The sequence below is a fragment of the Ochotona curzoniae genome, unplaced genomic scaffold, assembly GCF_017591425.1.
Source record: "Ochotona curzoniae isolate NIBS_2020 unplaced genomic scaffold, NIBS_Ocur_1.0 contig_3432, whole genome shotgun sequence".
Lineage (NCBI taxonomy): Eukaryota > Metazoa > Chordata > Mammalia > Lagomorpha > Ochotonidae > Ochotona > Ochotona curzoniae.
In genome coordinates this window covers 9,381,388-9,397,396 of record NW_024465859.1, presented here as the reverse complement: position 1 = coordinate 9,397,396, position 16,009 = coordinate 9,381,388, and the positions used below count along the sequence as shown (strand labels likewise).

At 36.1% G+C, this 16,009-nt stretch overlaps 1 protein-coding gene across 1 annotated transcript in view; it reads left to right on the top strand.

Moving 5' to 3' along the window:
* DCDC1 (doublecortin domain containing 1) overlaps positions 1-16,009 on the top strand; it is a 333,646-nt gene that overhangs the window by 15,573 nt on the left and 302,064 nt on the right. Inside the window, 2 exon segments of the mRNA XM_040980267.1 lie at positions 5,062-5,130; positions 5,133-5,254. Of these exon segments, the coding sequence (XP_040836201.1) occupies positions 5,062-5,130; positions 5,133-5,254 (191 nt within the window).

The window sequence follows — 16,009 nt, the reverse complement described above, 5'->3', positions numbered from 1 at the left end:
CTTGTTATGATTTTAAAAATGTAAGCTCTGCGTTCATTCAGGTTTGCATCTGATATCTGATCCACTTAATGCATGATACAGATTCTAATTTCTTAATTTCAAGTCTCACTTTCTTCATCCAAAAATGTTAATAATAATGTCTACTTCCTAAAGTTTACTTGTGAACTGATCTACAGTTAGCTGATGCAAGCTAATATGAAATGGAAGGCCCGATTCCTCCTTTCTAAGAACGTAAACATAAAAGCAGAAACTGGATTTATTCTTTGAAACATTACATAATTCCTCGTGCGTTATATTTTTCCTACAGTCCCTGTCATGTCAAAAATTATTGAATGAATGAATGTACATCTGGATGAGTGGTACAAGCTACAGGTGCTATTAAGTGTTCAGAAAAATGATAGGTACATGCATGCTGGAACACTGAGTGAATATCTGAAACTTGATCTTGAAAAGAGCTGAATTATGAATAGGTTGCATGATGAAGTAGAAAAAGGATGTGGAGGTACCAGTGCCATGATGTAGTAGGCTAAGCATCTACTGTGGTGCTAGTGTCCCATTTTGAGTCCTAGCTGTTCCAGTTCTAATCCAGTTCCCTGCTAATAGCCTGGGAAAGCAATAGAAGTTGGCCCAAGACTGGAAAGAAGCTCCTGGATCCCAGCTTTTGGACCAGCCCACCTGATCATTATAGCCATTTGGGAGTCAACCACTGGATGAAAAATCTCTTCATAGGTGTGTGTCTCTATATATATTTAATTCTGACTTTTAGTTAAAATTAATAAATATTTCTTTAAAGAGACATGAACACTCAAAGGATAATGAACAGATTGAGTAAGGATGGCTAGTCCTCTAAACAATGGTTAGATAAGAACAGGAAGTTGGAACAGTGCCAGGTTATCTGTATTCTCTTCTGTTAGATTTAAGTTTAAGAAAAAAGAGAGCGAGAGAGAGTGTGTGTGTGTATCTTTTTCATATTCCTTGCACAGATTATGGCACATAGCATGAACACAGCTGTATTTGGTGACTTCCCGATCAATGAGCAGCAGACTGACTGGTTGAGTGACTAGTGAAAAGCTTCACACATTAGCCTCAAGAAGTTTTTTTTTTTTTTTTTTAAGCAATGATAAAAATGATGTTCTAGGATAGCTCATTTCTTATTGGGGCATAGGTTGTCAGATGTGATTGAGGAGAATCAAATATAATTAAGAAATTCTTGCAGATAAGAATATAAGGGAAATGGAAAAATGAATCTTGTTTGAAATTGAAAGAAATAATTCTAAGATTTACTATGGGGAAACGATAGCTAAGAAGAAATATTGAAAAACTGAGTTGAGGATGTGTGTGTGTGTGTGTGTGTGTGTGTGTGTGTATAATTTATTGAAGGAATGCTCCCAGTTAAAACATGTAAAGGAGTGAGTGAGTGAGTGAGTGAGTGAGTGAAGAAACAGAACAGAGGAGGAAGAAGTATGACCACACTTTGGATTCAACTTCAGCATAGCCTCCTCTGGGGTGCAAAAGGCACCAGAGCTGCCCCTCCTCAAGTCAGGATGTCTCACTCTAGTGTATTCCCAGGCATTCACTGATTGTGTGCTGTCTCAGAAGATAAAGGAAGAGAGCATGAATTTACAGGCATTTATTTCACAGTTGACTTCCTTCTAACCAAGGGCAGTTTTCTGGAGAAGTGTCCAACTGTGACATGATGGTAGCCAGGATTCACTGAAGCTAGACTGTGAATGCATGAGACTGCAGAAGAAGTTTCTTGGTATGATACCAATAGTGTTGCTAGTCATGTAGTTGCTAGTCAGTAGTTTCCCATGCCATCCAGAATAAAATGCAAAGCCCTTTATGTTGACCTCCCACAATCTGGCTCTTTTATTTCTCTTTGGATTTATCCTTGAACACTCTATGTAAACTCTCTTTTCTCTTCTCAAATAGGCCATAGTCACTCTTATCTCCAGAATCTTTTGTGTGTGGCTTTTGCTCTGCTTAGAATACTTCAGACACTATGACCAACTTCTCATCACACAGGCTCCTCCATTCAAACGTCATTTCTTTGGAGAAACCTTCCACTTTCAATCTCTTCCCAAGAGGCCTAGAGCACCAGAAGCCTTGTCAGTCAATTTCCAATGAATTACCATTGGATGGATAATAAACTGATTCAAGAGAAAGAAGTGGTTAAGGGATTGAGATCTCCCTGAGATAGTAGATGAAGAACAGAAATAATGTTAGAAATAAGAACTGTGAAGAGTGACTTATTTATTTTTTATTTTTGGAAACAGTTGTGAAATTTTACTTTAGATATGTTGAATTGAGAAAATGGTTAAAAAAGAAAAGAAAAGAAAAGAAAAATACATGGTAGTGGCAGAATAAACCAATTAAGATCCCAGTTTCTAGAACTAAATATAGAACCCCCAAGATCTTGGGCAAACTTGAATGTATTATTTTTTTCCTATAAATGTGCATAATCATATCACCTGTCTTATAAAGTTATTGAGAGGGCTGAGTGAATTAATACCTATAAGTCAGATAAAACAGTATTGAGTATGGTGCACACCGGAACTGGAGCTAGGGAGAGATGGGTAAGGCAGCCGTGGGGCAAAACTTGAGAACATACTTGTTCTGTGGGTTATGTGAGAGTACTGGGCATGCTTTGTAAAGTTTGACCTCATTGGCTCTTTACTTGCATCACCACAGTTCTAGCCTTGTTCAGAAAAATTGAAAGAGAAAACCATGATAGGTCAGATTCTCTACATCCAGATTTCACATCTCTCTCTCTTTTTTTTTTTTTTTTTTGGCCTTGGTGGAGTGGTTTCTTGTTGTTACCAAACTTTGGGTTGCCTCCCTGTCGTTAGATTGCTTCTCAACTTCTCCCATCACTTGCACAACTTTCTCCTAAGGGCAGTCCCCTCTAGTCTACTGAGGGGCTCTTGTTTCTCCTGGTTGTACCCTGATATAACAAGTAATGCTCTGTAGAACTCCATTGTAAGCAATAAAATTTTAGAATGACAAATAGGAGCCAACATCTATAGAATTACTTCAATGTCTTAGATACTTTTATATATAAAGTATTTAATCTTCATCAGATTAGTGTCATTAGATCGTTTGCTGGAAATATGAGGTTCTCAAAAATTTAACTCAGTTAGGGTCACTAAGTAGTAGAGTTTAGATTCAAAATTAATCTGAAGGTAGAGTTTATGCCTTAATGCACTATACAGAATGTTTCTTGGTATCTAGACTGTGAGAAAACTCCTATCAAGAGACACAATTTCATTAGCTTTTTTCCAGTGACATTTTTTAAGCTTTTCACAAATATGGACCATTAGATATCCTCCTCCCTTCATTATTTTAAAATGGATTTATTGAGGTGAAATTCACATAATAGATAATCATTTTTGAGTATCCTGTTCAGTAGCATTTAGTATATTCACGGTATTGTACAACCACCACCACTTTTGCTTATAAACATTCTCATCATTCTAAAATAAAACTCTTTACTCATTAGGTTTCTTCCCACTTCTCTCTATCCCAGACCCTATCCTGTTTCTATGTATTTGCCAGCTCTGGATATTTCATATAAAGGGAATTATATATTTCACCTTTCGTGTCTAGCTTCTTTCACTTAGTATAAAGTTTTCAAGTTTATGATACTGTGGCATGTATCAGTATATAATTCTTTTTGTGGTTGAATACTATTCCCTAATACGTTTATACCACAATTTGTTTATACTCTCATCTAGTGGTGTGTGTTGGTTTCCACATTCCGGCTAGTATGAGTGTGTTGCTATGGCAGAATGTTGATTTTCTTTTTTGAAGGCTGATTATAGTTCTAACCTTTTAATCTATTCTAAATTTTGGAATTTCTGCCCATTTTCAGCCCACTGTATATGTACTTATGTGTAGGAAGTAGAGCGGCTCCACAGAGCTAAAGGGAAGCAGAGCAGACGTGGGTGGAAGAGAGAGGCCAATACTGCAGTTTTGGTGTTCTGTTTTGTTATGTTCTTGAGGGGACACTTAGCTTAACCATTGTGAGACTTTATGGTTATTAATAATCATTATTTCACATAAATATTAGTAAATTTTATTTATAGTAACATTTCTAGGTTAAAAATTTCATGCTTCTTTCAAAGTAAGAGCTAATAGAGAAGGCTGATCTGAGAATTTGCACAAACAAGTGTAGCTGTTTTCTACTCTATGAAAATAAGACTACATTTCTCTCATTAGGACAAGGAAGAGCAGATGAAGGAGGTATCACTGTAGTTTTGTAATTATATGAAAAGAAAATATAATGTAAACTAAATTACACAGATAAAATAAGTGGCACAGGTACAAGTTATTTAATTATGAAATGAAACCTCTGGAAAGAGGAGTATTGACAGCAACCTCATGTGCAGTTTACCCTGCCTTTTCATAATCAAACATATTACTTTGTTTCCATTCTTACTAACATTAGTAGGAGTTTTGAAACTTCGATTCGTGCACGTGTATGTAAAAATGTATGGGTCAAAGTAAATTGTTTTTGATTTTCAGTGAAAGAGTTTGGATCTTTCACAAGAACTGTCCTAGGAGGCAGCTTCCTTTTAGTTATAGAAGAATTGAAGTGTAAAGTTGCTATTTGGAAGTCTAAAGCATCAAAGGTAAGAAATTATTTTAAGGGGGAAGAAATGTTTTTTTCCAACTCTGAAGAACACACAAGTTCAGAGTCCTTGTTGTTGTTGAGTAAGAAAAGGACATTGGACACTTTCAATGGTCCCTTTCAGTTGGGTGCATCTGAGCAGTGTGAGGCATGCTAAGGTGAATTTTAATTAGGACTAAATTGTGGTATTACTCTTTCATACCCTGAACATCTGTTCCCTTCAGAAATGATGATTTATGTAGGCTATCAGAGCAGACAGCTTGCTACAGCTTATGTCACGGTTAGTGGGAAGCTGGTGGTAGCATTTCAGAAAACCAGCATCTAAATGGAGACTGGCCAGTGTGTGTAGATAATGGAGGATGGGGATAATAGTATGTCCATTTAAAATTTTGAAGCCAAATACTGACTCAACTTAAAAAATTATCTTCTAGACCATCTGTTGTTAATGAAGAAAGTAACTTGGGCAATGAATGGGCTGAGGCTTCCTATTGATATTAAAAGATTGTTCTTTCTATTAAAATGAAGAGACTTACTGAGAAGATCTCAATCTGAATTCTGTTCTTTAAGAATGGCATGGGGCAGGATGGACGTGAGGTTACAGTGGGAAACAAAACAATGACAAAGGTAATCTTGCATTAAATATTGAAATATGAAATAAATAGCAGATATTTATGGCTTTTGAAATATTTTATATTTTCTAAACACCAGTGTCAACTAATGAACTAAAATATTAACAAGGTATTATGCATAAGGAAAAAGTCATTTGTTTGGAAGTATGCATATTGCACTATCAATATAAATTACCCCAACAAAGCAATGATATTTCAGGATATTGTTAGAATAACATAGTTGGTCATTTACCTAATAAAAAGTTATATTTACACTGGGGAGCATTTTGTTTAGTTACATGTTTTAAAAATTATTTTAATTGAAGCCAGTTTAATCTTACTCCAAACCTCAGGCTTTCTCTTTGTTTAAGATTGTAATAAGACATGAACTGCTTTTGCCCCCTTGAGAGCATAAGCTAGATCTGAAATAACTAAAATACTATTTCAAAGTATTTAAGAATTTAAAAAAATATCCAATGAGCCTATGAAAATTATACAACATGGAAACTTAAAACTTTTAAAGTATTTTCATGTAAATATGTATTTCTAAGACTTAATTCTGATGTTCTTTGGTTTTTTAAACATATGGAAGAACTGATGGAAATTTAAACATTACATAGACTCAAACTCCATTTTTTAAACAAATAGATATTTTTTATCCGAATTCAGCTTTCTAGTTTTGAATCTTGGCTTTACCATTCTTTATTTGTGAGACTGAGAAACTTAGCTTCTCTGAGGCTCAACGTCCTCATTGAAAAGTAAAGATTACAACAGTGCCAACTTTATAGAGTTGCTTGAGTATTCAAAGTGTTATCACTCATGGAGGACAATAGTTGGTACTTTTAGGAAGTTCTGACTGAATGTTTTCTGTTTTTACCTTTGAAACTTGTACATCGTATCCAGTTGAAATTGTTATTACTAATAGTAATTGTAAACTCAAAATAGGCATAAATAAATTTGTTTTGCCAAACTATTTCAAATTGAATATTTGTGTAGGTATTGGGAAAAAATTAAATATCTATTTATTGAACTATGCAATTTTGTGGTTGTTTTATAGCCACAACAAGTTAAGAGTAATTGCGTAGGAGATAGGAGATCTGGGTTTTATTTTCTTCTCATCTTCAGATTTGGATTGTGAGCAAAACAATGGATGCTACACACTAGAACAAATTGGTATGAAAAGTTGCAGCATCCTCCCTGGAGGTTTTGAGAAATAGAGAAGATAGGTATATCCTCAGGATTGCTAAATGCAGTCAATCTTGGAGACAGACGCTGGGTTCGAGAACCTCTTAAGTTCACTTCAGCTCAATCTCTGTAATTCCATGCCTTGGTGGTAAAATTGTAATAGTCATATTTATAGACTACGTGTTCTTAGTTGAAAGGTTATATTTAAATAAAAATGTCACTATTTTGAAATTTTTTTGTAGAAAGCAGTTTGTTTAAAACTGGGTGACCTTACAAGTTGTTGAATTTGAAAATGTTATACAATTTGCAAAATATATGAAGGAAATTACCCCACAATTAATTTATTTACACATGTTTGTCTAAATATTACTTTTAAGAATGTGGTAAATGAGAGGAGGCAGCAAAATGCTGGTCTTGGATGTCAGAACACTCTGGGAGAAATAAAATAAGGCTACCTAATTCATTTGAAAAGGAAATTTAATTTTTGAAATCTCTGTTTTTAATCACAGAGCAACACATTGTTTTCAGATTAAGTGCTAAATCAGTAATGGAAATAAGGAGGTGACATAAACATAGGCGAAATTAAGATTATTTTTCTTTTAAAAATTAGGCTTTTTGATAATTTATTAATTAGTAGTAAATACTGTCAAATACATAAAACTGAAGTAGAATGCAGAGGACTGTAACATGTTAAGGACTGTTGCAGTGCGGTAAGGAGAGAATTGGTGGTGGCTGGTAAAAGGAAGCAGTTAAAGCATGCAAGTCCTTTGTGACTTGAAAATGAATCCAAGGAGGATATGACTATATTTTAACCATAAGCAGAAAATGAAAAGGCATTTTAAGAGATCACTTAATTATGAATTTTGAAATGAGGGCTAAATGTTATTTCTTCATTAAACTTTGGAACATCAAAACAATATAACATATCTTTGAAACTTGAACCTGGTAGATTTAAAATTATTTGGCATGGTTTTAGTAACTGTTTAGTAACATGGTTTTGGCACCTGCTACTATAGGAAATTAGCTAAACACATATGAGGGTGCTTCAAGAAGTTCATGGAAGTGGAGTTTAAAGGTACTTACTTTGACGCAAAAATTTTGAAATCCATGCTTACATGAGATCTTCACATACTTCAAGGAAAAACTTATCCCCAGAACAGACTACCTCTCTCTATTATCTGACAACATCCTATAGGTGCTGTGTCTTCAGAAAATTCATAAAGAATGCATTTTATAGAAGCATTTTCAAAATTTTTTTTGCTATCCATATAAACAACTTTTAATTCCATTTTGCATGTACATTTGAAGTATGCTTTACTTAGCACAATATAAGCCCCTGCTTGGCTTTTAAGAATGGCTTCTAGAACTTTTGTCTCAGAATCATCTGGGCTTTGCCATAAAAATCCAGACTCTTGGGGCCAGCATGGTGGCATATAAGGTTAAGCCAATTCTTCCAAGGCTGGCATGCTATGTAGGTTCTGGCTTATGTCCTGCCTATTCTGCTTCTGATCTAGCTCCCTGCCCATGTGCCTTAAAAAGCAGTGAAAGATGCCTAACATTTGTGCCCATGCTCCCATTTGGGAGACCTAAGTGGAACTCCTGACTCCTGCCTTCAGTCTGGCCTAGCCCCAGTCATTGTGAGGCGTGAACTAGTAGATGCAAAATCTCTTTTTTTCTTTTTCTCTGCAACTAAGACTTTCAAATAAATAATGGAAGAAGGGCATGTAACAAGTCTGGCTTTGATAAAAATAATAAATTTGTTTTTATGTGAATCTAATTCACTATAAATACATTTCCCTGTTATTACTGAAAAATGACATAAGTACTGAATTAACCACGCATGTGACTATCAAGTTGTAACTAATCAGAATAGTTTTTTTTCAACCTTATTAAATGGAAGACCTTTGTTTCTCTCTTTGTAACTAAGGTTTTCAAATAAATAAATAACGAAAGGAAGGCATAGTTTAAGTGTAACAAGTCTAGCCTTGGCAAAAATAATAATCCCATTTGTATTTGTATATGAACCCATTTCACTGTAAAAGCTTTTCCCTGCTATTAAGGAAAAATGACCTAGGTACTGAATCAATTACATATACATGACTCTTACGTTGTAATTAATTGAAAGTCTATCAAATGGTTTTAAGGTGCAGCAAAATTCAGACTTCTCTGATGTTTGCCATTGACTAATTTGAGTAATATCAACAAAAACCTTAAGAAACTTGAAAGACCTAGTGGCTAACATCCTCGCCTTGCACATGCCAGGATCCCATATGGTCACTGGTTCATTTCCCAGTAGCCCTGCTTCTATCCAGCTTCCTTGTCCTGACCTGGGAAAGCAGTCAAAGACAACCCAAAGCCTTTGGACTCTGCACCCATGTGGGAGACCTGGAAGAGGCGCTAGGCTCCTGGCTTCAGATTGGCTCAGCTCTGGCTGTCTTGGTCTCTTGGGGAGTGAATTATTGGACGGAAGATCCAATAAAAATAAAATAAATCTTAAAAAAAAGACAGGTCCAATTCAAGTTAAATAAAAAAATGATAGTTGTGGAATGTTCACACACATATTGATAATTATATCAGTGGCGAATTCTGCAATAATCTGGGTAAATAATTTAGAGAATATTTTAGAAGATTTTAAAAGGACCACCTGCATAATCAAAAATGAGTAAAGATGATCAACAATGGCTCCGACAAGGGAGATGAAGTATAATTAATATGCCTGAAGTTCTTTAAACAGCTTTTTGTAAAAATAGAAAAAGTTGATACTAATTATTATCTTTATTATTTTAAAGCTTAGTGTAATATTTTATAGCAGTGATTAGTATGTGATTAAGAACATAAAATGAGATTTCAATGTAGAAATATGTAAGAATGTTTAATTTATCAAGTATACATTTGACAGGATAGTCTCTCATCAAGTGGTATAAAACCAAATTACCTTCTCTTTATTTAGTGTGAATTCCCAGATTTTAATAATTAGGTTATTCTGGAAAAGTATAAGTAATTATTTTGCAATCAGAATTTTACATTTTTAAAAGATTTATCCATTTTTTATTGGCAAGTTAGATATACAAAGAGAAGGAGAGGCAGATCTTCCATCCGCTGATTCACTCCCCAAGTGGTCGCAATGGCCGGAGCTGAGCTGAGCTGAAGTCAGAAACTAGGTGTCTCTTTTGCGTCTCCCGTGGAGGTGCAGAGTACCAAGGCTTTGGGGAATCCTCTACTGATTTCCCAGGCCACAAGCAGGGAGCTGGAAGGGAAGCAGGGCTTCTGGGATATGAACTGGCAGCCACAATGGATCCCAGGTGTGTAAGATAAGGACTTTAGCCACTAGGCTACACTGCCAGGCCCTAGAATTTTTTTGTTGAATTAAACCTCAAGAAAACAAACATGAATTTTCTCAATGGGATAACTGGATTGGGAATTTTTAGCTTAAAATTTATTTACTAATGATAGTGAAGGGTGATCCTTAATATATTATTGTTTATAGCTTTATGTGTATACTTTATATTTTAATTACTCAGAACAAGTAAAAATGGTTACCTGTAAGTATTTTTTAGATTAATCTCCTTTCATACTTTACAATTGAAGTGTCAAGATGAAGTTTATCAAGCTGAGAATCAAAGACTTATGTGATTACCTAGCTGAGCAACTTAGAAAACCGAAACTGTAAGTTAACTGTCATGTACAAATTGGATCAGCTGGAAAAGCAAATAGAGTCCCTCACATTTGTATTATTTTGTTTTGCATTCTCTTATTTCAAGAGAAATTTTTTATTATTCAAATTTGCCAGAAATATGCTTTTTTCACATAATATATGCACATACTAAAAATCACAAAAGGATAGTGTTTATGTCCATTACCATTTTTTAGAAAAAGATTTAAACTTGAAAGGAATGATTTAGCATAACGCTTAAAGATGTAAACATGAGACAACTGCTTCCAGTCACACCGAGTTAATATTTTCAGATGAGTCACCTCCCCCTCCCCTTTTTAAAGACTTACTGATTTGTGTTGGAAAGATAGATTTATATTGTTGTTATATTATATATAACAACTCAATATATAACAATTCAAAAATATAACAATCTAACAACTCAAAAATAAAATCTTAGCTATATATTAACTATATACATCTTATTACATATACCTCTTATATAATATATAATATATAATATATATCATATATATATATATAGCTAAGATTTTGAGTTGTTTTCCCACTCACTTGAACTTAAAAATGTGTTTGAGTTAATTGCTAAAATGTAACTATAAGGAACATTATTTAAAATAAAAGCTTTTTATTTCAAAAGCTGATTTGTTTCCCTTCTCCCAAATTTGATATAAGAGAAATAATTATCAAAACAGAAAAGCACTTACTCTCAGATGTAAAGGGTGGTGGATGCCAGACCTTGTGGTTCATGCTAATGCGTCACATGTCCCAGAGGTGTGCTCTCATCATAATGTAATGCATGTCTTGCTCTGTGTTTTTGCACAATTATAAAAGCTTATGCCAGCTGAAATTAGCCTGTGCAGCTACTAACATGGGGAAGCATTGCAAATGTGATGGACTAAAATGCTTAAACAAGCTATTCCATTGGAGAAACTTCGGTCTTTAGCATCCCATTGACTTAAAATCAAGCTTCTCAATTAGTGTTTTTTTCAGCTGTATTGATTTTGTTCATTAAATGAGCGAGGTTTCTTAACTTTTATGTCCAATAATCTGGTGAACCTTAGCTTGTGAACAATCAAAAGAACCTCCCCACAAGATACCTTTTAGTAAACAAATATAGACAGCCTCTTGCTTTAGAGAGTGACTTTTTAAAATTTATTCTGTATCAGATTAGAAATGTTATTTAATAATGTGTAATGTTTTTTTGTGATTTACTGTGGTTTTATTTTTCTTTTATATATATATATTATTTATTTTAACAATCTTTACATGGTTAATTTGTGCATAAAGGGTCAAGGGCTATAGGAAAGTGGGTAAGACTATTATTTCCATATTGTTTCCTTCATATATCTGAGGTAGAGGGGGATATTGAGGGAGAAGCCCCACCTGGTTTCCCACCCACCCCAAGTCCCGCATGTGGGGCATGCTCCGAGATACTCGTTGAAGTGGTTTCAATAGGTCACCAATTTTGAAATTGCTGCCAATCTTGCTTCTCCAAACATGATGAGGTTGTTGAAAAATCCATTAATTGACATTGTCCATCATAGCGTTTCTATTTGCCCGGTATTTTGTTGCCAACCTATAGTTGAGGTGGTTGATTAACTTGTTCCATCTTCTATCCCTTCATGGTTAGGGTTCTGAGTCTGGCATTTCAATTGGGGAGATCACCAAAGAAACTTCGTCTGAGATGTTCCCAGGCCAGATACTCGTATGCACCAGCAAGCACAGGGCCCAGCACAGTCCATCACCCGGTCAGCTGGTAGTTGCAATTGCTGGGTTGGTTCTGCTTTCAGCCCCGCCTTCTACTGGAACCAATGGGTGTTGCAGTCCAGCCTGGTTCTGCACAGCACGTACTTGGTCTTCACCTAAACCAGTGGGAGCTGCATCCTGATGAGAGCGACCCACAATAGCCCCCACCAGGCCAACCCCCTACCCTGGTTTGCCAGTATGTGTGGCAGACCAGTCCAATCTGACCCACATACCCCCTGGTTCTCGTACATGGAAAATGGCATTGAAGCTTAGATCCATCTACCCAGCTCAACAGTCAAGCCTTCACGGGTGTGATTGAGTGCCTCTCTGTCTAGTTACCCCAGCCCCTGTCCTAGTTCTCGTGCCTTCCCGTGGGAGTGGTAACCCAAGAGGGGGGAACCCACTATTTCTCTCCCAGGTCTGTCACTCCCAGATTGTGCACTTTCCAGGTGGTTCTGCAGTTTAACTTGACAGGATTAGCCCCCAGTGCCAGTTTCTGCCAGCTGATGCTACGGCTATGCCCATACAGCCCTCTCCCATTCTAATTGTAGGTTGCACCCATAGGAACAATCCTCCCATCCTGGCTTTTCCCTGGTCTAGGCCACATGAGGCGCACAGGTGTTGCATCCCTGCTTAGTCTGGTCTGCCCCCATCCCAGTGTAATGTTAAAAGTTAATTAGTTTTCAATTACAAACACAGATTGAAATGTCCCTATGCTACAGACCAGCAGCAACAGTTATAAACTTTTCTTCTGTCACTTCTTTATATATACGGCTTCTAGTATTCTTTGTAGGTACGAGAAATGAACACATTTGACATGTCATTAAACTATTCTTATTTTGTAAAGTCTAGTAAAGAGTTTTAAGGACTCTTGGAATTTGTAGGTTGCATCTATTTTTAAATTTCTGAGAGCTGGAAGGTTTTAATAAATTTATATTGTTTCATATGAAGAATTTTATCTGCTGTGTGTGGATACCACATTCTTACAGAGAATCAGTACGTAGTATATATATAATACATTCTGCATAATCATGCCTAACAAAACAACAGGTTATGGAAGAAAACTCGAACAAAAAGAGTAGAGTACGCATGCAAGTGTAGTAATGTGTAGATTTGAGCTACTGAAGCTTCCTTCACTTCCTAAGAGGAAGTGAAATTCCTGGAAAGAATGTCATCCTTCAGGACTTTGGGAGTTGAATTAGGTCTGCACTGGTGTTTTCGTGTGCCTTACTTAAACCCACATGAGATGACTATCACATCACCACACTCAGCCTTTCATAACAGAAGCCAATCCAAGAGAAATGTATCCATTTTAAGAAAAATGATGTTTCCGGGACCCTGTATTTGACATGATCCACATTCATGTGACTGTTGCCACAAACCTTAGCAGACATTAAGTGAAGGAGGGAAAGTGAGTGAATGTTCTTCATGTCAGTCTTTGATGCCAGTCAGTGCTGTTGGCCACAGTCTAGGACCTGTGATGGGATTTACTGGGAAGCAATGTTCCACTAAGGTATTAATTTATAACACAATGTGTTTACATTGTCTTAGGGTAAAATTAGCTTACTTGTGGAGTCTCCTGTCTCAGTAGGACTGCATAAAATATTGGTTAAGTGTTCTCATTTACAGCCTGGCTTTGGATTTCGCTTGTGTCATTCACTCTACAACATTAAGCAGGTTACTTAGCTTCTCTGACAGGCGGTTTCCTGATTTATAAAATAATGTTTTAATATTTAATTTAACAGATTATTGCAAGGATTAAATGAATTGTGTTTTTTTACATTTTATTATTGTTATTATCATTTTATGATACAGTTCCATATTCCCTTTCCCCCTCCCTAATTTCCTCCCCCCCCCCACCTAGTTCCTTTATATCATTACTAACATATAGTTCTTCATACTCAATCATATGTCCATCATTGTGGGCATGGACAATGGCAGAGAGTCCAGAATCCTATTGTCAAGATATGATATATAGTTTCATTGCAAGTCCATCTTTGTCTGGAAGCAGAAATGCATACTACACTGCATCCTCACATCTGGATGTTAGTCTCCATTTCACAGCTACTGTACATACCCTTAAGTGAAAAACCACAAAACAAAATCAACATCTGGGAGAAAAAAGAAATAAGTTATCTGCCAACCACAATAAGTAAAATTGCATTGTAGACCTGTGGGTGACACAGCTTAGAAACCTGCCCTAAGGAGAAGACTCTGCTAACCAGAAGTACAATGATCAAGAGCAAAAGAAGAGACAAGGGCACAAAGAATATTACTGAAAACTCCCCTACAAAGGAGCAAAACCCTATCCCAACCTCAGAGTTAACTGAGGAAGACATTGAGAAAATGGGGGACACAGAATCTATAAGACTCATTTTAAAGATTCTGACCAAAAATGAGAAGTTCATGCAAGAGTTCAAAGAATGTAAGGAAACAATAAAGCAAATCAAGGCTGGCATATCAGAAATTAAGAACACAGTAGAGCAAATTGAAAGTACAGTGGAGAGTCTCCAAAATAGAATGAAGAAAGCAGAAGAAAGAATCTCAGAATTGGAAGATATTTCCTGTCACCATGGGGAAGCAAACAAAAAGCTGGAAGCAGAGCTGGATCAGGCCAAAATAAGCATTTAAGAATTGAAAGACACTATTAAAAGGCCAAATATAAGAGTTATGGGAGTCCCAGAAGGTGCAGAAAGAGATGCTGAGTTTGCAAATATATTTAATGAAATAATCAAGGAAAATTTCCCTAATCTAGAGAAAAAATTGGGAAAGCAGATCCAGGAGGGGCACAGAACTCCCAACAGGCTTGATCAAAAGCGATCTTTACCACGACACATGATAATCAGGCTCTCTTCAATTGAACATAAGGAAAAGATCCTTAAATGTGCACATGAAAAAAAAATCAATTGACATATAAAGGAATGCCAATTAAACTCACAGGAGATCTCTCACAGGAAACTCTACAGGCAAGAAGAGAATGGAGTGACATATTCCAGATTCTAAAAGCAAAAAAATTGTCGGCCCAGGATGACATATCCAGCAAAGCTTTCTTTTGTCTTTGAAAATGAAATAAAATTCTTCCACAGTAAAGAAAAGTTAAAAGAATTTGCTTCTTCCAAACCTGCCCTACAATTGATACTTTAAGATGTTCTCTTGACAGAGAAGAGGAATAGCACCTACCAAAACCAAAGGCAAATGGGAAGAACATTCCAGTAAAATGACAACAGAAGACTAAACCAATGAACAACCCATTCCTAAAATAGTCTCTACAGGCAAGAAGAGAATGGAGTGACATATTCCAGATTCCAGAAAAAAATTGTCGGCCTAGGACAACGTATCCAGCAATGAATTGAGTTTTAAAGGTTTTAGTATAAGTGACTGACACTTGGGAAGCATTGTATAAAATTGGAACTGCTATTGGGAGTACTAATGTTATTATTCTCAAAAGGATAGAGAAACTGTTGTATTTTTATAGCATTTATAAATTTGCAGTGGTGGAAACACAATTACAAAGATTTATTTGAGTAACCATCATTACAGATATTTAAACACTCATGTTCTTTGATCGGTGGTGTCAGACTCCATGTGGACTAGTCACTGCTGGCAGTATAGCACCCTGCCCATGTGATGGATGTACTCTCTAATACTGAATCACAGTGGCTGCTTTGATGAATCCTGTCTGTAAAATTATGCAAGTCTAAAATCCTTCATACGCATAGTCATCTGTAGTGTTCACCACTACTGTGCTTATACCTGGTCAGTTCGGGACAGTTTCCTTCCCTAAGGGATTTGAGGTTAACATTTTTTTTTTCCATATATGAGTACCATCTCTTATATCCACTTTCTTTCCAATCCACATGTGAAATTTTCTAGTGTATGTCTCTAGATATTTTTTGCATGATCTCTTACAGCGCGAAATAGGAAATCAATAATTTATTTTGATTTAATTTTACTGAAAAGTCAGATTTACAGAGATCTCTGATCTGCTGCTTTGCTCCCCAAGTGGCTGCAAGGGCCAGAGCTGAGCCGATTTGAAGTCAGGAGCCATAAGTCTCCTCTGAGTCTCCCACACAAGGTCCCATGGCCTTAGGCCGTCCAGTACTGTCCACCCAGGCAATAAGCAGGGAGCTAGAATGGAATGGATCAGGTGGGACACGAACCAGCAAC